This window comes from Delphinapterus leucas, chromosome 3, assembly GCF_059928025.1.
Source record: "Delphinapterus leucas isolate spDelLeu-1000000601 "Yukka" chromosome 3, BTC_Dleu_Yukka2, whole genome shotgun sequence".
In the NCBI taxonomy this organism is placed as follows: domain Eukaryota; kingdom Metazoa; phylum Chordata; class Mammalia; order Artiodactyla; family Monodontidae; genus Delphinapterus; species Delphinapterus leucas.
Genome location: NC_143131.1, coordinates 59,313,328 through 59,339,180, shown reverse-complemented (window position 1 = coordinate 59,339,180; position 25,853 = coordinate 59,313,328). Strand labels below are relative to the sequence as shown.

General features: G+C 41.9%; 1 protein-coding gene across 8 annotated transcripts in view; it reads right to left on the bottom strand.

Annotated features, from left to right (window-relative positions):
* ARHGEF28 (Rho guanine nucleotide exchange factor 28) overlaps positions 1–25,853 on the bottom strand; it is a 309,928-nt gene that overhangs the window by 157,587 nt on the left and 126,488 nt on the right. For 4 of the 8 annotated variants that reach the window (XM_022595023.2, XM_089908998.1, XM_089908999.1 and 1 more), the window contains 3 exons: positions 8,923–9,106; positions 5,405–5,585; positions 1,951–2,188 (listed from right to left, as the gene is read on the bottom strand). In XM_022595023.2, the coding sequence (XP_022450731.2) occupies positions 1,951–2,188; positions 5,405–5,585; positions 8,923–9,106 (603 nt within the window). The remainder of the gene's footprint in view (positions 1–1,950; positions 2,189–5,404; positions 5,586–8,922; positions 9,107–25,853) is intronic. The other 4 variants (XM_089909000.1, XM_089909002.1, XM_089909003.1 and 1 more) reach the window with 1 other exon arrangement.

Below are 25,853 nucleotides of genomic sequence, written 5' to 3'. Positions count from 1 at the left end.
CCTGGCATCATATACACACCCCTGTACTCCAGGACCACAAAACAACTTGCATCTCCCCCAACGCATCATCTGGTTCAGGGCTCTGTATTGCATATAGTCCCATTGTCTAGAATTCCCTTCCCTCCCTTAGATCACAGCTCCAGGGTCACCTCCACCAAGAAGCTTTCCCTGACCACCATCACAAGCCACAGAGTTCTCACAGTATTACTTGCCTATGACTCCTATAGCACTTATACTGTGCTGGGACAGCTTGTTTTTCTGCATTAGTCCCAAACTGTCAGTCCCTTGAGGGCAAGAACTTAGAATTTCAGCACTTGTTTAGACCTCACTTTGTTCTAAGTCAGTTTGGAGGTGGATTATAAGGGAAGAAAAATGTATACGATGATAGAGTAAAAATCAGGAGTTGATTTAAAAAAAAAAAAGGAAAAGCAAGAGTGAAGGCTTAAGAAATAAGGGTAATATCAAAACGCGGTCAGCAGTACCCTACAAATTTGCAACCGGCAGGCCAGAAACTTAGCACCAGGTTTACCAGCCAACTAGAAGCAAGAAACCTGATCAGTTACTGTCAGAGTAGTAAAAGCCAAGCCCAATGCTCAGGAGATGACAGCGCTCGTGACATGAGCCCTGAGTTTTCTCCCACGGGTCTGCAGGAGAAAGTGTGAAACTCACCACCACCTCCTTGGGCAGGTACGGCAAGCTGCAGCTCCCTCCACGCAGCCAGCACACCACCCACAGGGGAGAGCAGTGAGGGCAACTCCACAGGGGCCCAAGCGGTGCAGCTTGGGTGGGAAGCTCAACTGGCTGGCTTAACCCGGGACTGAGTGCAGGTGCGTGGGGCACACACACTTAGAACAACCGGTCTTCCAGCTGTCGACACTGGTGGCTTGGGAACAGGAGTCTTGTCCTATTTTTTCTCCCTAACCCCAGCATCTAGCATGCTGCGTCTCAGCCCTATCAGACTATTGTCGCTTTACATTAACAGATATTTTGTAATGTCTGCTCCACTGATCTGAAATTAAGTAGATGATATAACCCTACCCCCAGACATAAATAAACCTAACCTCGCATTTAGTTTCAAAAAATAAAAAGCACTCTAAAATATGAAGCAAAAGGATCGTAATTGATAATAAGATAATATGTATTAAAACCTTTGCCCTGACTACCCTGGAAGACATAGTGATGTATGGTCAGATTCCTAAAACCACTGGGTTTTGGAAAACAAAAAACAAAACGACAATCTGTTCCATATAAACAGTACAGGAGTATTCAAGAACAGAGGTTAAGATACTCCAGCGAATCAAAACCCGTGTTTATTACTAGGACTTGCTAACAGATCAGACCTACTTGCATACATTAAAGGGGAAAGAACCTGAATAGAAGTAGAGATCACATGCCCAGACAAACTGCCAAGTTAGAGAAAACAACGAAGGACGATATTCCTGCCTACAAGCTGGGTGTTAACGCCCAGGTGCGCCATCAACACGACTCCACGTTACGATGTGGAACAGAGCAGTGACAATGTATTTTAAACATACACCTCTTGCTGTGGACGCCCACCTCGAGCAGATTTGTACATTCAGTCTCTGAAGCTCCATCAGGGCTGTGCAGGACAACCTGGGTTGGGTAGGGCCGTCTGTACCCTGAAGAACCCCCAGCGCGCCCCCTCCTGTCACCTCTACACGCCAGTGGTGCTCCCCAGAACCCATGGCAACAAAGACACCCTCAAGGCCTCCATCCTCTAAGACCCCCTGGGCCAGCACAGAGCAGGAGCTCCACACAGGTGGAGCGAGCTGGAGAACAGGTGAGTGACGGAGGACTGAACGGAACAAACGGACTGAACTTGGAAATGAGGGGAACACTCTCTGCGTGTCAGGAGAGGTCCCCAAAGATCAGGAATGTGGGAGGAACCCAGTAAATGCTAACCGAATGAAAAGTGGAAACACACAGTACCTTGGTGCGGCGCTGCTGGAGGACCCTGGGGCCCAGTGGCACCCCAGCACCCTGCTCTTGCCTCCCTCAGCTCCTGCTCTTCTCCACCACACACTTCAACTCCCAGGTGACTAGTTAGTTCTGAGCTCTTTCTGGGTTCCCGGAGTCGGGAAGGAACATGCGTACCTTCTTCGGTTTCTGCAGTGCTGGAGGGCATATCTGATTTTTCCTCTGACCTGGCTTCTTGCTCTTCAAGAGCCTAAGAGAGGAAGGAAAAAAAAAAAAAAAATCACCGAAAGCCATTTGAGGCTTCAGATAAGCAACAAGAGATGAAAATCACAATCGAGCATCTCAGAGCCGGGACAGGCCAGAGGCATGGCCTGGAGAGGCACGGGCAGATAGGGTGGTAAAGCTGCTGGGAGAACATGTAAGCAGCACCCCGGATGACATGAGAGACAGCGGGAGGAACCAGAGACAAGGGCCAAAACTGTCCCTGCCACTAGTCCTCGCTGCTTCCCCAGATCACACCACCAGAAGGTTCTCAGGAACATGGCGCATGAACCAAAAGGGGGACAGAGAACAGAAAATCTTGAAACCTGTAAGGACTTCTGTTTGACGCATCTGCCCACCTAGACCAACCTCCATCCACACCCTAAGACACAGGGATTGGGGGCCTGGAGATGGGGGTAGGACCACTATCACAGGGAGGACCCAGGATGAGCTACATGTTGGTACATGCTGGTGCAGGCTGTCCCTGGCCAAGACTGAGCTGTGATCTGTAGAGAGAAGATGCCTTTAGAGCCCTCTGTATTTTCTTTTCAAATAGATTCCCCACAGCCAGTGAAAATGCGAAGAGACAGAATTATGTGTTGATGTGTCAAAAACTGCCCAAGACTGCGTCAGCACATGTTCCAAAACAAATACATGGGTAAACTGAGGCAAGCAACCCTACAACTGACCCAGAGCCCCGAATCCACCCCCGCCGGGCATGTTATTAAGCTCAGCATATCAAGTGCCTTGCTCATGACTATTTCAGGACATCCTGAGGCCAGAGCAAAGAGAACATGAAAATATACATAACTGACCAAATCACAAAGAGGCAGGGAACAAGCAGTACCCGGTCACCCACCCTCTGTGGCTATTAACCGCTCCCAGCCTTACTCTCAGGACACAGTACTCTCTCTTTTAGGGCCCGTCATGGAATTAACGGATGGACCGAAGCAGGTATATGTCTGGAGAGGTACTAAGGAGATGGTAGCATGAGTACCTGGGGTTAAAAGAGGGCTAACCACGCAGGCTCAAGGCGAAAGACAACCACTTACTAGCTTACAGGTTTATTATAAGCGGATATAACTCGGGAACAGCCAGATGGAAGAGATGCATGGGGCAAGGTATGGGGAAAGGGCACGGAGCTTCCATGCCCCTCCTAGCAGGCTCATCACCCAGTACCTCCACAAGTTCACCAACCTAGAAAGTTCTCCGAATCCAGTCCTTTGGGGTTTTTATGGAGGCTTGCGTTATTACGTAGGCATGACAGATTAAATCTCTGTCCACTGGTGATTAAACTCCATCTCCAGGCCCTTTCCCCTCCCTGGAGGTGGGACTGAAATTTACCAGGCGATTGGCTCCACAGATAACTAGCCCCCATCCTTAGGTGCTTTCCAAAAGTTGACTCATTAACATAACAAAAAAACACCTTTATCCGCTCCACACTTAGGAAATCCTAAGGGTCTGGGGGCTGTGAGCCAAGAACCATGGACGGAGACCAGATATATTTCTTATTGTAAGTTACAATATCACAGTGTCTTAAAGAACCTCAGCCCTATTCCCTTCTCAGTCTCCCTACGCACTACCCAGCCAAGAGCTTAGGACAGGAAGAACGAAAAAGGGGTGCTGGTACTTGGAACACAAGGCCATCCCACTGCAATGGATTCTTCTTTTATCAAGTGTTTTCCATAAAATTAAAATCTCTGATAAACTGGAAAGTAATCTTCATTTGGTCTTTGTTATTGTAAAGTCCACTACAATCAATTATTAAAGCATCTAGATTTACTCATCCTACATCTCCCCCAATGTCATCAGTAATAATTATCTCAAGTTACAAGAAATCACGAATCCGACCGAAGAAGCTGGAAGTTTTTATAATGCAACGAATGTTCAGAATTTTTGCTTTACACGGAGCATGCTCTCGCCTTTGCAGGAGCTCTGTGGTCTTGCTGTAGTCTGAGTGTCCTCTCTAAGGACACACGTGTTGCTGAGCTCTGCCCCTCTGAAACTGCAGGGAGAGGCACTCACCCTGAGTAAGGCTGCTGGGCCAGGCCCAGCCCCTGCCCCAGTGACATAGCCACCCCCGGGGGCCTGGGTGAGAAGCCACAGGGATGGCTGAGAACTTCTGTTTCTTTAAACAGAAAGTACCCTTAAGCAAAATGAGGAGATACTGTATGCCAGAAAATTATCCACTGAACTCCCTAAACCCAACAGAGGTAGTTCACACTCTGAAGAGCATGTTTATTTTAACTATTTAATAAAACCCTATATGGAGTAAGCAATAATCTTGGATGTATAATGTTTCTGGTTAAACCTTCAATTTAGTTATATAAAGCAAACATTTTACAAAAGCCAAAACTGATAAGTACCAATATCAGTTTTCTGATAACAGTAAACTGACTGCTTACTGTGTAAAGCCTATATAGTCATGAAACTGGTGCTTATTAATGGATGTGCTTGAGGAGCCTGCGGGGGCAGAGGGTTTGCCGGGGGGTGTCACACGATCTGGTGAGTGAATCCATTATACCCCTGAGCACTCTCGACTAAATTGACTGAAGCCATTTTTCTCAAAAGAACATTCTACTTGATAATAATTAAAATATATGAATATGCTTTACAGTCTTCCAGATTCAACAAAAAAATAAAAATAATGAAGATGAAACATTTTAAACCCTGAGATGGGCATGCTCTGATAACAGTCAAAGCTGATGTCTGGGCCACGGTGGGAGGGGGAAAAAATCTCTTTGAAAAAGAACTGGTCTCAAGTGACCAGTCCCCATTCAAGAAGGATCTGTACACTGAAACAAAGGCTTAACTATATCTAAGCCTTAAGAAATCCCAGAAGAAGATATTATTCATTTAAAATAACGCTAAAGGCAACTGCTTTAGATAAGAATTATAATACAGTCAATAAGTTAATAGAAAATACCCAATGTCAAAATATTAAACATCAGTGATACTGGTTCATGCAAAGTAAAGGAAACAATATTACACAAATTACTATCTTCTACCTGCCGCCAAAATATCATATAATAATCTTCCTTCTACCGGTGTAACAGTTTCTAATTCCATGTCCCTCAAAGTCCCATTAGAAAAAAAGAAAGTGCTACCCCCCACCAAAATAGTGTTCCCAAAGCAACGAGTTTGCTGTCTGCACTCTCAAAGAGCGTGAGTTATTATGTCTTATACCACAATAAAGGGCACAAACCTTGAGGAGAAAGGCTCTATCCCAAAAGTATTTCCTAAAGAGTTTAATATCCGCCTCCAACAAATGCTCGGCTGTGTGATTAAGCGTCAGGGTCAGTGTTTCTGATGAGTGAATATACCGCAGGGAGGCATCTTCGCTGAGCTGCACGCGGGAGAAACCTGGGGAACGTCTGCCCTGGAAGCTGAAACATCACAAATCAAAACCCACGGTCCCAAGACCCTTCATTGTCCCTGATATTACAAACCCAACTGGCAAAACAAGCCATAAAAGCTACCTACTGAAGATAGGTACATAAGGTCATGTAAATAGATCCTAATAAAGTCATCTTTGTTTTTCCACCTAAAGAAGACGTCAAATGAAAAGCTGTCCACATATATTATATACTATAAAGATTTACGTAATTAATGCAACAATACTGACTTTTAAACATAGTATTTTACCTCATTCTCCCTTTAACCTGAAAAGATGCCTCTGGCCTTAATGGCACCACGTGTAGTACCACAAATTAGCTGGCAGCCAACAGTTTATTAGGCGATTGCAGTGGAAAACAGATATGATCTCCAGAGAGCATGGTGAGGTTTGGATGTTACAAACAAGTGAGATACTCACAACACACTGGTCTACTGTTGTAAATCATTTCCTCATGCAAATTAAAACCTGCATAAATTTGATCATGTTGCATTCTTGAATTCATTCATAAACAAAGGAACAATATTCCCAAACTAAATTCCTGAATATTGGCTTATTTTCCATTCTGTTGTGGTTAAGAACAACTGCACGTTTATTAGCTCTATGTAGGCTTCATGGTTAATGTCATAATATTCTGGATGGCCTATAGGTCATGTAGTAGCAATGGTAAAGAGGCCTCGGGAGGGAGACGCTAGTGCTCCCAGGTTACAGCCTGCCTCAGCATGTTGGCACAGCCCCCAGACGCTCCCAGATTCTTCAGTTCACAGAACTAGCTCTATGTCTCTTTTCTCTTCTTCCATTACCTCATTTTGTTAATCAGCATTTGTATATTTGCAAAATTATAGTATAGCTCCAGCCACAAAAATGCTACCTCTGTCACATGGAGTGACAAAAGAAATCCATTAAGAGCACCTGTACTCTAAGATTTGCGGCATCTCCCCAAACTCTTGACACAATTATTTGCAAGGACTTCAGAATCTTCTAGAAAACAACGCCCCATGCCAACTACAAGCCACTGAAGTGAATGATTCAGGCTGAGCAATAAGATTTTTGTAATTAATTTAGAAAATGGAGGCTCCATCACATAATCAAAATTTAGCTTACAGTCTACTTCTAATCCCATCCATGAATGGATTTATTAGATGTGTAAACATTTTTTATTTTCATTTTATTGGAGTATAGTTGATTTACAATGTTGTGTTAGATTCAGGTGTACAGCAAAGTGATTCAGTTATACATATACATATACTCATTCTTTTTTAGATTTTTTTCTCTTAAAGGTTATCAAAGAATACTGAATAGAGTTCCCTGTGCTACACAGTAGGTCCTTGTTGGTAATCTATCTTATATACAGTAGTGTGTGTATGTTCATCCCAAGCTCCTGATTTATCCCTCCCTCCAATGTTTCCCCTTTGGTAACCATAAGTTTCTTTTCCATATCTGTAAGTCTGTTTCTGCTTTGTAAATATGTTCATCTGTATCATTTCTTAAATTAGATTCTACATATGAGTGATATCACATATGCTTGTCTTTCTCTGCTTGACTTACTTCACTTAGTATGATCATCTCTAGGTCCATCCATGTGGCTGCAAATGGTATTATTTCATTCTTTTTTATGGCTGAGTAATATTCCACTGTATATATATATATACCACATCTTCTTTATCCATTCCTCTGCTGATGGACATTTAGGTTGCTTCTATGTCTTGGCTATTGTAAATAGTGATGCTATGAACATTCAGGTGTGTGTATCTTTTCGGATTATGGTTTTCTCTGGATATATGCCAGGAGTGGGATTGCTGGATTATGCAGTAACTCTATTTTTAGTTTTTTAAGGAACCTCCATACTGTTCTCCCTAGTGGCTGCACCAATTTACATTCCCACCAACAGTGTAGGATGGTTCCCTTTTCTCCACACCCTCTCCAGCATTTATTGTTTGTGGACTTTTTGGCCATTCTGACCGGTAAGAGATGATACCTCATCATAGTTTTGATTTGCATTTCTCTGATAATTAGTGATGCTGAGCTTTTTGGACATCTGTGTGTCTTCTTTGGAGAAATGTCTATTTAGATCTTCTGCCCATTTTTTGATTAGGTTGTTTGGGGTTTTTTTGACACAGAGGATGTGTAAACTTTAAAAACACATGTCATCTTCTGGTCTTGGACACAACAGAAAGATACAAAGCTACCAAAGATGAAGTGAGGCTCCGGGTCCTCAATGTAACCCTGAACTATCCACAATGACAGAGTCAGAGGAAGTGGTCCTGTCTTGCCCTTTTTAGCTAAAGAAAGTGGGGTCACGGTAGAGCAAAGATAAAGGCAATTCCATTGGGATGGGCTCTTTCCTTAGTTGGCGGTCACTTGACCAAGTAAGAACAAAAATAAACAGAAAGCTGTGACTTCAACATGCACTTAGGTAGCATACGACCGTAAATTAATTACATTGAGTTCCATGGGACAAATGAAACATACCAGTCCATTAGGACACACCATGTAATAACATTGATAATATTTAATATTTATGTAGTAATTTGTCATTTTCATTGTAGTTTCCCACTTATTTTTTACCACATGTTAAGTCAAGGAAACCACTGTATAGGATATAATGACCAATCTGAACCACTCTAAGTAACAAACATTAAAAATGTTGGTATCATCCTCAACATAGAGAACTTTACAGTTGACAAATTATTTCACTTCCATTATCTCTAGATCCTAATAACCAGCCCATTGGCTACATAGTATCTTGGGGTTTGTTTGTTATTCATTGATTCAACAAAAACTTATATTCTTTCAATGACTGTATATGCTGAACACAGTGGGTAAAACAAATAGTTTCAGTCCTCAAATGATTTAGGATGGAGACATATATGAAATAAATGACTATATATATAAAATTATAAATTATGATTTATATTATAAATGAATCATAATTTTAATCACAATTAATACTGTAAATTAATCATAATTGTAAAAGACCATAACATAGAAGGCCTCTCTGATGAAGTGACATTTAAGCAAAAACCTGAAAGATAAGTAGGGGCTAGGCTACTGTTTCCCAACTTTTCTTCTTCTTACAGCCAGCCCCCCAATCATGGAGCCTTTTAAGGCATTTTTCCTGACTCCCTCTCCCCCATGAAATGTGAATACCAAATATATCTGTATATCTGTTTATGTATGATATGTATATCTGTACTTTATACATGGGAACTAGCGGTAAAATATAAACCAATGTTAGCTTGTGGTTTGGTTATTTTAATTTTTCCATAATGCTTGGAAGACTTCAGAGAAACAGACTGAGAGAGAATCTATCAGGTATCCAAACTCACTTTGTGATGTCTTCAAACAGCTTGGAGCATCCACCATGTAAAGCTAAGTCTAATGGCGTGGCACCCTCCTCGTTGGGTAAAGCCAAGGCCTGGATTCCTCCAGGGAGACACAGGAGGAACTGGGAAAGCTTAGCAAGGCCCCATCTCACAGCCAGGTGCAGGAGAGACTCTCTATGTAGAGAAACTGAGAAGAAAAACATGTAATATTAGTTCCTTCATTTAAAAAGTTTGTCTTATATATTTTATCAAAGAGATTGTCAAAGTAAGAATAGTAATAGTAAACATGTCAGAGCTGGAAGTAACCATCAAAAGCATCTAATCCAGAAACTTCATTTTACAGATGCGGAGAGGTCAAGTGATTTGTGCAAGGTCAGGGAGGTGCTGGAGCCAGCTTCGCTCATCACTGGTACAATGTTGTTCAGTGCACTATGGTTCAGTGCACGTTCGCATCACCTTTCACTCATGTTCAGTGAGGTCATCCACGGAAAACAAGTGCTAGGAGCACACCATCCTTTGGAAACAGACATCGTCAATTTCCAAGGTGTCCTCTAAGGAGATGCTGTTACCCTAGCAGGACAGGCTACTAGAGGCCAAGAATGTCAAGGAGCCTCCATTTCCACTTTTTGTCCTCAGCGGTGCTCCTCTCCGGTCAGCAGCTGGGGCAGAAATGGACTCTGAGTCCATGGTCTCTCTCAAACTTTGTGGAGGTACTTCTACCCATTTATTAGAGCTTTGGGATTATTTCAGTGTTGCCAAAACCACACACACCAGTGCTCTGCTTCAAAAATTCGGCCTGTGCCTCTTCACATCCGCCTTGATAAGGGGGTTCCTGCTTGGTTTGTGTCTGGGTTTTTTGCTGTTGCTGTTTGCCGCTGTGTCTTATGGTTGTTTCCTGACTGTATCTTCTTGCAGGCTGAGGGCATCCTGGAAGTTTTTTATTCCTAACACCTAGCATGGTATATGGCAAACTGAAGTCACTCTGTATTTATTGAGTTGAATGGCAACTGACTACTAAAATCTCAATTATTTGTGTATGTTTAAATTGTCTAATTTGTATAGAGTTTGTCCTCCTGTATTTCTCCTACAATGACTCAGTGCCTGGAACACAGCTGGCCCATGATAAACATTACATTGGAAACATGTAAAAGAATACATTTGCTTACATTTGAAAAAGCTAGGCCCATGAACTCCATCGACATCAAGACACACCTTAAAACAAACCTAGTCTTAACAACTGAACATGAAAATCCTAACACTCAAGATCTGTCAGAATAAGTACCCAGTAAGAATCTGAGTTATACATACCCTCCAGTTAAGTAATGTTATTGACTGTTTGTAATCCGAAAGAGATCCACAGGATGCTGCATCACACTGGAGTAGAAGGCCCAACAGGGTAGGACCTTATCTGTCTTTTATCCTAGCACAGTGCCTGGCATGTGTATGTGCTCTATAAATATTTGCTTGTTGAATGAATAAATGACCAATGGCTCTTTCCCTGATGACCACCCATGACAGTTAGCTTTTAATACATGGCTACAGCTGCTACTTGGAGCATCTGTCATTCTTAGTTCTACCTCTGATACCTCCTGAGAAAAATCTGTGAACACAAAGTACATACTCCCACACAGCTTGGACATTGAAGACAAAAACTACCTACTTCTCCACCCAGCTTACCGTCTACACTAATATGATTTTGCTATTCCGTCGTCTTTATTAGCATAACTTCACCAGTCCAGGAGACTCTTGCCTAGGCAAAGACTGACTATTCGTCAGAGGAACTTCCTTCAAGGCCCACTAACTCTTTAGCAGGAAGCATTGACAGTTTAAGCCGCAAAACCAATCTTTAACTACTATATCATGATCCTTATCTAAACCTAATCAAAATCCCTTCCCTGACACCCCCTTGCCATCACTCCTCCCCTGCATCCAAAGACCCTCATTAAACCAAACTTCGAGTTCTCCACAAATCCCAACCTTGCCTTCCTCCTTCAAGATCCTGCTAAGGCTCAGGGCTTCCCTGGTGGCGCAGTGGTTGAGAGTCCGCCTGCCAATGCAGGTGACACGGGTTCGTGCCCCGGTCCGGGAGGATCCCACATGCCGCGGGGCGACTAGGCCCGTGAGCCATGGCCGCTGAGCCTGCGCCGGCAATAAACTCAGCTTTGTCTTACCAGCAGGTTGTGGTGATGATGTGTGTGGAGCCAGCATCCAACAAAACTCTAGTCTGAAACAATCAGAAGGAAGTGCTCCGCAGCACATGGATGCAAAAGAAAACTGCTTAGCTTACATTTTTAGTTGGTTTATACTATTTCTATATCTAGATCAATGAGCTTAAAGCATTATATTTCAAATATGTAAATATTTGAAATATGTAAATGCCACTGTGTATTTGCTCCATCATCCATCTGTGTGACACAGCACAGACCCCCCTCAGTAAAATGACACCTGAAATGCCAAAACATCTGAAAACAGACAAAGCAGTGCACCCCACCAGACATCTGTTTAATATACTTGCTATCTTCTAAAGGCTATTAAAGAACTTATCTTTAATTATTTTATCCTTTAAGTCTTTGATCTTTAAACTCACTTAATTAGAAAGTAAGGTTTTTACTCTTAACAGATTCCCAGCAAGGCATGTTTGGTAACATTTACACTCTTTTTCCTCCTTAAATAATAATCGTGAAGAGACTTGTTAGGATCACGTAACAACACACACACACACACACACACACACACACACACACGAGTACACTGCCCAATGTACCAGGCAGCACGAGGCATGAGGTTGTAACCAGCCACATGAGGATGGAATTTCTAAGTCACGGATCTCAGTCTGAACCTAGGGAGAAATGCCCATGGTTATACGAGATACAACTTTTTTCCAAGAAAAATACGACCAAAAGGGAACATCTAAACCAGCGGTCCCCAACCTTTTTGTCACCAGGGACCAGTTTCGTGGAAGACAATTTTTCCACAGACGGGGTAGGGGGAGGATGGTTCAGGGGTAACGCGAGTGATGGGAAGCAATGGGGAGCGGTAGATGAAGCTTTGCTCGCTCGCCCACCGCTTACCTCCTGCTGTGCGGCCCGGTTCCTAAACCTTTCGGGTTCCCTTTTAAAATCATACCACTGATAAAGGCAGTATGGTGTCAACCCTATAGTGCCTGGAGCAAGACCCTAAATACCCTCCAACCTGGGCTGTAGTTCACCGTACCCAACCTGATTCCTGCACCAGCAGAGCTTCCCAGGCCTGTTTGCTAGCCCAGCTCCCTGTTCTCTCCTTTCTGGCTCCATCTTCATATCCTGTTCAATGGGAGAGGACAGCAAACATGTGGGACTGAGTGCTCACTGCTGCCCCTCTCCGTCCCTCCAAATCCAGGGAAGAGAAGATCTTCTGATGTTTGAAGAAACAAAAGGCTGCCCAAAATGTGTTAAGAAAGAATTTTATCACTCAGTATAGAAGTTCAGAGCCTAGAATCAGGCAAACAGCTTGAAATAGGAAACATCATGACATATATAAATAATTCTGCTTGCTATAGAGTTTCAGATTCTTAACAGGAGTCAGGAAAACAAGCTGTGGAAAGGGGTTCTACAATTTGGTAGACATGGGGGTGTTTAATTAAAATGAACGGGTTTTTTTTTACCAAATAAATGTGTCTCTTCCTGTTTATTTGGTACCAGGAGTTATTTGAACTAATGTAACTAAAGCAGAATTACTAATAATTGCTCTAATGGAAACCATTAAAAGGTGTGACCTGTACCATCCTGGCAGCAAGATCACCCAGACACAAAAAGGAACAGCAGGCTGTGACGTTCAATCAACACACCCATCACGGCATAAAGTGGGGCTCATCTGCCCCCGCGACAGGGAGGGAGGCTCAAAGCCCACGCCTCTCACTCTGCCACACCTCAGTTTCTCTGCCTGGAAAATAAGGCTGTCACGTCAAAGACCCAAGGTCCTAGGAATGCTCATCCTTGCCTTGACTCTTTGGGGATCAAAGATCCGTGACATACAGCACAGACCGAGAGCCCTTCCGGAGCACCTGAGGCGCAAGAGCAGGGGGGGCCAGTTTGGTTGTTACTGAAGGAGCTGATTTTATGTACTGTTCAGTCCAAACTTGGGACCATTATCACACCTACACAAGGTCTGCCTGTGCCTTTAAGGTAGCAGGAAATTCAGGATGGAAGATTGAAAAATAAATTATCAGGGCCTCAGGAACTCACATGCACTGCTAGAGGAAATGTAAATTGACACACCCACTTTGGGAAACATTGTGGTATAATCTAATAAATTTGAAGAAACGAATGTCTTATGGCCGAGCAATTCCACTCCTACCTACAAGCCCCAGTGAGGACAATGCTTTGTATGCACCTGGAAGCATGCATAAAAATGTAAAATGGTCAAAAATAGAAGTGATCTTAATCACTTGATTAATCACTTAACCAACAATAGAATAAGTTGCAGTATAATCGTACACAAGTATTCTAACAATAAAAACGAATTACAGACCAATATAGAAGAAACCAAGAAATACAATGTTGAGGGGGAAAAGTCACAAAAGAATACACAGAATATGTTTTAATTAATATGAAGTTTTAAAAAAGTGAAAACAAGCCATATTATATACGAATATATGGGTAGTAAAACTATAAGGAAAAACCAGGTGACGGTTACTCTAAAAGTCAGCATAATAACTCCAAGGGGAAAGAGTTGAATGTGGCTGGGAAAGAATGAGGGGTGTTGGTACTTCTGGGGTCCAATGATGTCTGTATGTTTCTCTCTCTCTTCCCATTCACCCCCACATAGTTGTGTTCAAGACCCTCCTCAGAACAATTAAAATTATAGGAAAGGACCCAAGCATCAGTCTTTTTTTTTTAATATGTATTGATTTACTTATTTATTTATTTATTTTTGGCTGCTTTGGGTCTTAGTTGCAGCACACAGGATCTTTCGTTGTGGTGCACGGGCTTCTCTCTAGTTGTGGCATGCAGGCTCCAGAGCACGTGGGCTCTGCAGTTGCGGCACGTGGGCCCTCAGGTTGTGGCGCGTGGGCTCAGTAGCCCTGTGGCATGTGGGATCTTAGTTTCCTGACCAGGGATCGAACCCGCATCCCCTGCATTGGAAGGCAGATTCTTAACCACTGGACCTCCAGGGAAGTCCGCCCCCCACAAGCATCAATCTTTTCTAAAGATTCCAAAGTGATTCTAAGTAAAAGCCAGGGTTGAGATCTGCTACTTTAAACATCTGGTTAACAAAATCCATATCTATGCCTCCTTTTTATACCACTGTATTCCCAATCATCTCTTAAGATTTTATTAGCTAACAAATTTCACCAACGAATAAGACCAAAAAAACTTTGTGATTTTTACAAGTTATTTTTAATCTACATCACTTGCTGCCAAGCCAAGATATGGTCTTAAACATTTAGCAAAATACTAAAACTGTGATGGGGACAATAATCTAGAAGCAAATGTTATTTTTAAACGAGTTAATTCAAAAGTCCTTCTACTTTGTAGGGTTTACTAATGTTTCATAACTCCTGAGTAGAGCCACTTAAATGTATTCAACCCTGTAAGCTTATGAACAAAATATATTTTTTAATTCATTTTTTTAATGAATTAAAAAAATAAATCCTATCAATTAAAATAAGTTCTTCTCTGGTTTCCGAAGCCACATATATATTCATAGAGGTCTCAATTTGTGCATCTAAGTCATTGAGCAGACAAACATTGAGTCAAACTACTACCATGTGCCAGGGCCCTTGGACACAAAGGGGGAAGCACATGGCCAGCCCACTTTAGTTTGCAATAAAATAAGTATCTTGCCCATGAAATCCTGTCTGGTAAACTACAGCTCTAGGCTTACACAAAGAGTGTGAACAGAAATAAACTATCTGACCTACAAGGAAATTGCTCTACAGGTTAATCAACCTACATCATGCATCATGATTTGAAAGCTTACAGATGTTTATAAAATACAAAAATGATGAGCAGAAAGAGAATGAAAAAAATATTAGCAAAAATTTACATGGAGAGTGGAAGAGAGTATTTGGCATGAGCATCACACACAATCTCTGATATTTTTCAGGACTCTTAATGAGAATGGGAGGAGAAGTTGTATATTACGGCATCTTCCCTTTGGGTAGCTCTGATCGGGGCTTTGGTGTGTGTATAAACAAATCAGCCTTCCATACGGAAGATCGGAGGTTGGTGAGTCTAGGATAGTAACTGCAAATATAAACACACTCATAGGAAAGATATGGAAACAGGACGTCCCATGGAGCACAATAGCAACGTGGCAGGCATGGTGGGATCATATAGCCAAAAGATAGAAGAGGACTGAAAAAGCATAATGGCAGGTTTTAGCTTCCCGAAGTGTCTGCTCTGTGTCAGACACATTTGAGACACTCAGGTTACAGCAACTCCTGACTGAAAATCTGGGAAAACACAACCACACAATCATTCCAGAAAATTCACATTCTGATATACAGTACTGGAATGCACTTCATGGATTCTGTACCTCATATAGGTTGGTTATACTTACCTTGTGGAACTAGTACTAAATCAGCTGAAACACTAAAAAGTCCTTATCAGAATTCAAAGATGGTAATACAATTTCTGGCTTTCACAATCTGGAGACGTTCCCAGAGTGACTTATACAATGTGGACAACAACACAAGATATTAAGAAGCCAGACACAACACTGTGTAGTGCAATGGGAGCAGATTAAATAGCTGAAAGATCTGGAGTTGAACACTTACAGGGACGTAGCTTTGGAAAGACCACTGAATTCTCAAGTTTTAAGTTGCTTGATCTGTAAAAGGAAAGGAGGGACTTCCCTGGTGGTGCAGTGGTTAAGAATCCACCTGCCAATGCAGGGGACACGGGTTTGAGCCGTGGTCCAGGAAGACCCCACGTGCCGCAGAGCAACTAAGCCAGTGCGCCACAACTACTGAGCCTGCGCTCTACAGCCCATGAGCCACAACTCCTGAGCCCACGTGTCACAACTGCTGAAGCCAGCGCACCTAGAGCCCGTGCTCTGCAACAAGAAAATCCACCGCAATGAGAAGACCACACACCGCAACAAAGGTTAGCCCTTGCTCGCCACAACTAGAGAAAGCCCACATGCAGCAACGGAGACCCAACACAGACAAAAATAAATAAACAGATAGATAGATAGATAAATAAATTGAAAAAAAGGAAAGGAGTATCTGCTCAGCCTAGTATCCAAGATTGTCAGCAGGCTATAACGAAAATAACATATGGGACAGGGGTCTCAAGAACTAAGACAGGCTGTATGGGGGGACTTAACCAGTCATACATATTTGTCTGATTTTTTTAATACAAAAATATAATAAAGAGTCACTACATAGATCTATGTATATTTGCAAGCAGTTTTCCTCTGGTTATAATTTAAAATCATAATTTAAGGGAACTAGTTATGTGATTAAGAGGCACTATAATTGCATCAATGAAAGACACCAGGGCTTCCCTGCTGGCGCAGTGGTTAAGAATCCGCCTGCCTATGCAAGGGACACGGGTTCGAGCCCTGATCCGGTAAGATCCCACATGCCGCGGAGCAACTAAGCCCGTGCACCACAACTACTGAGCCTGCGCTCTAGAGCCCGCGAGCCACAACTACTGAGCCCGCGAGCCACAACTACTGAAGCCCGTGCGCGTAGAGCCCGTGCTCTGCAACAAGAGAAGCCACCACAATGAGAAGCCCGCGCACCATAACAAAGAGTAGCCCCTGCTCACCGCAACTAGAGAAAGTCCACGCGCGGCAACGGAGACCCAACGCAGCCAAAAATAAATAGATTTATAAAAAAAAAAAAAAATGAAAGACACCAGACGTGCCATAAGACAAATGTGCTACAGCCCCATGGCTTGGGCAGCAGGCGGTCATTAGGTGCCATAAGCAGCAATTACGTCATACCAGCTTTTCCAGCCTGTGCAATAGAATTTTTTCATTCTTCAAGGCTCTGATTTACATCTACCATTCATTCATTCAGTAGATATTTGTTGACAGCATACTATGCATTGGGCATTCTTCTGCTCTCCCCTCACACCACAGGTGAGCCTGTGGAATTCCCAGGCACCCTTCCAAGTGACCCTCCAGGAACGCTGTTCTGTTTGGGTGACAAATGAAAATACACTGCAGTCTAATTTTATTGTTGACAAGAAGAAAAAGCATAGACTCATCATATCTTGGAAATGGCCTTTTGAAGTTTGCATTGGGATTCTGAATTCAAGCACACCCAGGAAACAGCCAAGCCCAGATTGAGAAATACTAAACTTTGTGGGTATGAGGTACAACTTTAGTGGGAGATCTTATCCCCTCCTTCAGCGCAGGGGCACACTCAGGAAGGGATATTCTGGTGAGAGAAGGAGAAGATAAATGGGATAAACCAAACAGGAAGTCAATAGATAAGACGAAGCCTACCTGGGATAAGAGTGAGGGTGGAAGGTTGGGAAAAGTTAATTAGAAGTCCAGATGGGGCTTCCCTGGTGGTGCAGTGGTTGAGAGTCCGCCTGCCGATGCAGGGGACACGGGTTCGTGCCCCGGTCTGGGAAGATCCCACATGCTGCGGAGCAGCTAGGCCCGTGAGCCATGGCCGCTGAGCCTGCGCGTCCTGAGCCTGTGCTCCGCAACGGGAGAGGCCACAGCAGTGAGCGGCCCGCGTACCGCAAAAAAAAAAAAAAAAAAAGTCCAGATGGCAGCTGTTACCCATGAAGGAAAATAAACCACAACATGCACCTTTATTTCATTCTTGCTAGGTGCCAATGACTACAAGGACTTTATATTTCTTGTTTCCATCTAACAGTTATTAAGCAACTTACATGTGTTATCTCATTTAATCCTGACAGGCACTGAACAAGGTAGGGGCAGAAACTGAGGCTTGACACAATTATGCAATTGCCCGAGCTCACTCAGATAGTAAATGGAGCATCAGGGATCTGAACCCAGGCTTTTCTACCTTTAAAACTCAAGTTCCTAACTGTTATGCCTCCAATTAGGCAAAGATAATTAGATAAAAGAAGCCAAACCCAAGAAAAGAAGGGCAGAAAAGATAGAACTTAAATAAATCAACAAACTGAGAGTTGGGAAAAGCAAGCAGAAGGAAACTAAGCCTCACCAATCCTCAGGGCTCAGGCCTGCACCCCACTCTCCAGATGTCGGCCTCATCTGTCTCCACATGCACATACACACAACCACCCTCATGACAAACCTGCAAAATAAAAGCTGCTACAGCTATAGATGTGGGGAAGAGAAAGTAGGCATGTGAGAATCATTATGAACTAAAACCTAGGGTAGAATTACAGAAGATACAGGCTTCTACCTATATAGCCTCATGCTCACATCAAGGACCATATTTGAAAGAGTCAAGACAAGGCCTTGTAAAGTTCACTGGGGCCAAGTAAAAGGGGTGCTGCACCAGGACACAGGGTTGGTCATTTCCCTAGGATTATCTCATCACTTCTGGCTCACTGCCCGCCCCCTTTGCCAGGCCTCTCCCACCCATTTTCAACCATCAGCCTTTTAACCTCCAAGCATTTGGTAGTTTTTAAACCAGTATTTTATTTAAATTTTAAATAAAGTAGTACAAGGACAGCTGCCAGCATTCAAATCCTATTGAAGAAATCTACGAAAACAGCAAAAAGTTAAACTTTTTTACTCAAGTACTAAGAGAATCCTCGGCTACAGTCATTTTCAAATTCAATTTTAGTCTCCTGTGTGCAAACCAAAACTGCCCTGTACATTTGAAGGGTTCCCAGAGGAGAACAGCCAGGGATGGAACACTGCCACCCAGAGGTAAATTTCAAAACCTTCCACTTGCTTGAATCTGTTGGGAAGCACATTAGGGATGGGTGTTTGAAAATAAAAGCTTCCATTTACATTTTTTTTTCCTTGAAAATTTTGAGAGAGGGAGAAAATAACCTGAAAATAACCTGAATATAACCCTATCCTCTATTTCTCAGGTGTGAGAGTGGATATGTAATTCTCTACTCCAGTCTCAGGGCCATTGGTGCCCTGTAAAAGGCTTAATTTTTAAGGAAAAGTTTAAGCTGCTTTTTCTTCTTTAAAATATAGTGCCTTAAACAGAGAAGGTGCTTAATAAGAGTTGACTGAGTTAACTGCAGGATAAGTCCAAATGATTTGACACGGGGAAAAAAGTCCTTTTCCTTAAGAGGTCAATTCTGTGTTAAACTCTTTACTGCCAGAAAAACCTATTCCTTAAAAACGAAAAGCTAAAAAAAGAAACAGGAGATAGAGAAACCAGTTTTAGGTTAAGGATTTTAAAACTTCACAAATGATGCACATTTGTATGCATGTGTGTGGCTAAGTATTATGAAACAATTTTACCCATTTACCATAGGACCTGTCTTAAAGAACATTCTCTCCACCACTAGCAGTCATCCAGTGGGTTACCTTAGCAACTGAAGGAATATAATACCAGCTTTAAATGTCAGAAAAGAAAGTGTGGAGATGTCTGTCCCACCAGATACTATCAGAAGTGCCAGAAAGCTAGGAAGTAATACTGAGTGTATACACAACTGCTTGGGAAATGTCAAGATTTCCAAGAAAAACATATATCCCAGACTTAGTCAATACGCATAATGCATTAATTTTAAAACTCCTCCAAAATTTTTTTAAAAACCTAGGAACTTGTATTTTGTAATAAATCTGTCCTTTATGGGTTTCCTACCCACTGGTAGGACATCAGCTGATGTTATCTCAAACTTTCGGTCCAGGACAAAGCTTTGGGGCAGAAAGACAAAGCTGACATTTCACATAGTCTGTGGGACAGCAAGCAAGTCTTCTAATCCAATGTACCATTCCCTGGCTAACAAGACATGGCACACAGGTGGGGACCAACCAACAGGGCCTTGCTCTATTTCCTTTCGATTTCTAGAGCTGGCAGACTATATTCACGGATACAAACAACAGCCAAGCTCCATTTCAAGTGTTAAACAAACGCTGCCTCTTCCTGGTTACAGATCTCTTTCCTCTATTCAAGGAAAGATAAACAGATATTTCCCTCTGTCAAACGTTGCGGGCCCACACATTGCCTTCTCTCATTGCCTAGAAAGAAGGTGATGATTCCCGGTATGTGGCTTGAAGCAAAATGTAGATGTCACAGAAAACTGGCAGTCCCCACTGAGTCTCTCATAATGAACTTAACGGCGTTTCCTGCAGATAAGCAATATTACCATTGCTCTTTAAACTCCTTAAGGGAACACTAAACTATTAAGACACATTTAACAGTTGCTGAATAACCCCCATTCTTATAAACTTTCTAAGTCCTTTTGGTCGACTGCATTTCTTTTCCTTTTCCCCCCATTAGTTGTAAAATAGAGAAAAACATTCTCCTTCAAAGGGAATTTATAAAGACCCTACTAATAAAGCACAGCATCATGCTAACCACCCTTCTTCCTAGTAACAGCAGTCCTTATCCATTAAACCTATAGCCCCTGATGAGGTTTCTACTTCTCCTTTAAGTCACTACTCATTACACTGTGACTTGTTACTACAGATACTATTTGGACTTGCCCTTACAACATGTATTCTGCAACCAATGCACCATTTCTCTAATTTCTGGATTCAACTTTAAATATGTTCTGGTTGCTATAACTCCACTGGTGTTACTTGCAAGGAAAGGAGCATACTCTTGATCTGATATTTGGAATTAATCATTAAAATAATACATTCTCTAAGTTGTTCTCAGTGGGTCCTACCCATTCCATCCATTGCTTCTCTTTGAGGACAGTTCTCCAACCAACCATATAACCACAGAATGAGAAGCCAGCGCCCAAAATACACTGGCTGTGTACCCAAGACAGCCCTGCAGAAAAGTTGCAAAAGCTCAGTTGGCTTACCCTACTTTTTCCACTTATAAAACCAACTCTAAAGACAGGAATAAAGTTTAACTCTTTAAACTTGATAAAGCAATCTAACAGATATTTTCTTTGCTTTATAAAAAATTTTAATGTATTTGCCCTACAGATTCAATTCATGGTGCCACCTTTCTTAAATGTTCTTACCACAAAAAAGAAATGGTAATTATGTAATGGTAAGGAGTTATTAATGCTATGGTGGTAGTCATTTGCAATATATAAATGCACCAAATCAACACACTGTACACCTTAAACATGCACAAATATGTTAATTATATCTCAATAAAGCTGAAAAACAGGTTGCTATGTTTTTATAATTGATGTAATTAATGAAGAGTTCTATTTCTTCCACAACAAAGAACTTCTTTCTGCCTATTCAGGAGACCTTTGCACATATGAAGTACTTTTACCTAGAGAGCTGCAGAAAAGTCCAAACTCATTTTTCACAACAGTAACTTACTTTGGCAGAAAATGTCTTGAATCTGCAAATTGTTGCTACATATTGGTTTGTACATGTAAATATATGCTGTGAGAGAGAGACTTTATATGACTTTTTTTTTAAGTAAAGGGGCTTTTTTTCCTCAAGTCAGAATGCATAATCGAGACAAGCTCTACCTAATTCCACAGGTTGGGAGAAGAGCTACTATGTTCAGAGGCAAGGCCATCAGTCCTCCGAGATGGCATTTGTAGTCCCTTTGGGATCTTTACTCAAATGGCAGCCTCCCCACTGGTGACGGCAAGTTTGGTGCTTGCCAGCCACATCAGGCTTCTGGACACACAAGTGATTGGAAGTAATTTGATTGAGCAGGAAGGGAAGACTTTAACTCAAGTTATCTGAGCACCAACAGAATAAAAAAAAAGTATATTTTATGCCAGTTAACCTAATTGTCAAAATTATGCCAATCTCTGAGAAAAGAGTTCTGTCCAAAAAACAAACAAGCAAAAAATTCAGAACAAAAAAGTTAATCATGAAATTTTATGGGATAGTATATTACTACTTAAAGTTTTACTGTAAATGTGAGGCAGCTCAGAAGCTTTTATCATAAAAGCTATTTCACAGAAAGAATGGGTTTAATTTTATGAAACAGAAATCCAATTTTATTTATGGCACAAAATTAAATAAAACACAGGATATTTCCTTCCCTAGGAGAGTAACTTGGTTGCACTGTGAGTAATGATGGGTAAGATGCAGGGCTAAGGAAAGGCTCTGCTTTTCTTCATAAGACACAATACTCTGCTCAGATTCTGGCCCTTCTACGGGTTCTCAGGCCTTCCTGATAACTCTCAGTGTTTGAAAAGCAAGGAAAATAAGGGATTTATTATAAAATGCAAGGAAATACAGTAATGCTTCACAGTAAGGTTCCCATCAGACTCTTCCACAACAAAATCATTACAGAAATCAATTTTACTTATTCTGTAACATCATCTGTACCCCCCTAAAAAACATAGATAAATACGAAGAATTTTAAATCAATGTGAATAGTAAGGTTTTAAATAGTTTTTGTACGGGTCTTAGGAGAAATAACTACTAGGGAAAAAAACTTTTCCATTTACGATGCTCCTACCATTAACATGTGACGAACTCCAGTGGGCCACATGCCACAGTTTATTTCTCACTTTGCTAATGTAATTTATCTGCCTCAAAGACAAGGAATACTAATAAAATATGTATGCTGAAAAAAAGATGCATTGAGCTCATAAGAGATTCTAAACGGCTTAGGTTATAACTCTACTACATTGAAGGGGAAGGACCAGGATTGTGACATAGGAGACTCCTGAACTTCCCTCCTCCCATGGAAATACCAAATGTACAGCTACACACAGAGCAATTCCCACTGAGAGAAATCCAGTCACTAGCTCAATGACTCCCACACCTAGGACTGGATGAGAAAATACCCATACTCACATGGGTAGGAAAGGCTGAGACACACTCTTGCCATAAACCCCACCCCCAGCTCAGCGCCATACAATCAGGAGGAAACCTCCAACTCCCAACTTTTCCCTGAGGAATCAAGGGTTTTCACCATACATGTAGCACCCCAACTTTTAAGGCTCCCACCTGAGGGATGGGCCCCCAAAACGCCCAGCTCTGAAGGCCAACAGGACTTACACCCATGAATCCCATAGGACTAGAGCAAATAAAGCAGCAGCTCTAGATGGGCATACAAGCAGGCACCTAGGCTGTCTCCCCAGGGCTCAGTGTTGAGTAAGCAGGCAGAAACACCCATCTCCCAGTCGTTCCCTGGAAGAGATTTGACTTCATACTTTATAAGCTGCTGCCCGAGCGTCCAGCATCTAAGTAGAATGCATCTAGGGGCTGGCTGTCATTCTCCCTGGACCCCAAGGAAGCCAGTTGGCAATCTCTCTGGAAGGAGCTGCTTTTATGGCTGTCACTCAAGAGACAGGTCCCAGATCCCCTGGCACTGACAGCCAATGGGGCTTGCATTCAGGAGTCCCACAGGACTGCGGTGGATAAAGAAGCAGTTGTTAATGGGTGTACACATAAGTACTTGCTGTAACCATCCCCCCAAGGTTCTGCACAGAGGAGCAAGCCAAAAACACCCATCTTCCAGTCTTTCCCTGGAAGGGATTTGACTGCATACTTTGCTAGCTTATGCCTTCTAATCAGCCTGCATCTAGGTGCTGACTGAGATCCTCCCCCTTAGGACACTGATGGGTCTTGGTACACCCTCTACTACTGGGAGCCACTACGAACAAAGACAGCAACTTGGACTAGCACAAAGATTTAAGAGGCAACCAGGAGCTTGGGCTGGGATGATTGACAAGGTTCATCTACACAAGACCAGTCTGTCAAGACTGGGAGAGGTGGCTGTTTGATCTGATGCACAGAAACCAAAACAGAGTCCAGGAAAATGAAGAAACATAATAAGTTTCAAACAAAAGAATAAGATAAATCTCCAGAAACTGATCTTAATGAAATGGAAATAAGTGATTTATCTGATAGAGAGTTCAAAATAACAAAGATGCTCACCGAGGTCAGGACAGCAACACATGAACAAAGTGAGAATTTCAACAAAGAGACAGAAAATGTTAAAAAGTACCAAACAGAAATCACAGAGCCGGAGAATACAATACCTGAAATGAAAAATTCAAAAGAAGAATTCAACAGCAAACTAGATCAAGTGGAAGAAAGGATCAGCAAACTAGAAGACAGGGGGATGGAACTGATCTAATCAGAGGACTGAAAAGAAAACAGAGTGTTAACCCTGTCCCTGAACACTGATGTTGTAGAGAAGTTCTATTACACGTCTAAGCTGCAAGCAATGTTACCTCAAGTACTACAAACTGTTCTTAGAGAAAGTCTAGAAATTTACTAGAAATTTCAAGGAATTGTTTGCAATACCAAGATTTTGTCCTTTGCCTGTAGCTTCAGTTGCCCAGACCAACTGTAATTTGTTTTCCACATATGTACATACAATCTACTCTCTATACACGGAAATCCATTCACATACACACATGAAAGTCAACTTTTACTGAGAACTCAGTATGTTCAGACATTGTTGTAGAAGCTTCACCATACACTAATTCAACCATTGCAACAAGCCAATGAGGTGGGTACTATTATGCCTCATTTTAGAAATTAAAACCATGGCATCAGAACAGAAATAATTTGCCCAGATGATCTCAGAGAAGGAAGCAACTGGGCGAGGATTTGGCATATAATCTTTTTTTTATATAAAAATTTATTTATTTATTCATTTATTTTTGGCTGTGTTGGGTTTTCGTTTCTATGCGCAGGCTTTCTCTAGTTGCGGCGAGCGGGGGCCACTCTTCATTGCGGTGCGCGGGCTTCTCATTGTCATGGCTTCTCTTGTTGCGGAGCACAGGCTCCAGACGCACAGGCTCAGTAGTCGTGCCTCACGGGCTTAGCTGCTCCGCGGCATGTGGGATCCTCCCAGGCCAGGGCTCGAACCCATGTCCCCTGCATTGGCAGGCAGACTCCCAACCACTGCGCCACCAGGGAAGCCCAGCATATAATCTTAATGACTATTACACTAGAATTGCTTTCCAATAGAATACAATGTCTCACCATGTAAAGCAACTGCTCCAATTTTTCTCATGAAAATACATATATCTATACAATATATACTTATATATCTTGGTGACATAAATCTGTCTGTTATAAGGATATGGATAAACCAAAGGGTCATGATAGATGGAGGCTTGGAAAACAAGAACACATCTCCAAACATCAATGAAAATGGCAATAATATAACCCTTGGCAATTTGGTGGTTAGCCCAGTTTTCTCCAAACTTACTTGATTACGCATCTCTGTCAGCAAAAATAATTGCACATATGCCCCAAACCCAGAAAATTGTATGCATATACTACTGTCAATGTACAGACTGAAGATTATGAAATCTTATTTCTAAATCTTAGGATAAAAAATAAATACAGCATGTGGATAACATGAATCCCATTTTGAAGGTTCTTAGTTTAGTCTGTTCATATGAAATTATGAAGTTCCATAACTTTCAACAATTTATCATTTTGCAGAGACACAGACTGAACCACTGCAGAGTCCAACCTGCTATGCTGAGAGAGTTGCTGTGCTAGGAAAGTACCCCCCTCGCTGACCTACACCTGCCTCTCCATGAGGCTTTGAGGCTCTTTACTTATGTCTTTGAGCATGGTGACTGGTGAGAAATTATGAAAGCTTTATGTCTTTGTCAAAATGAGTCTGCCTTCCAAAATATAAAATACCCTCTAACATTATTGATAAAATTTGTTTTAAAAGCCAGGAGGCTTAAGCAAATGAAGTTCCTTAGCCAGAAAGTATATAATAGATAGATAGATAGACATGTATATATACACTCATATGAATTAATATATGTATACACATGTGTACATACACCAATAAATATATGAATATATGTGTGTATATACATATGAATAAAGTTCCTTAGCCGGAAAACATTTTTCTCCTCCTATACATACAGGAGAATTACAATAGCAATATCTAGGATGTGCAACTCCTTAAAGGTCTCAGGATACACTGCTCATTCGTTCAAGTA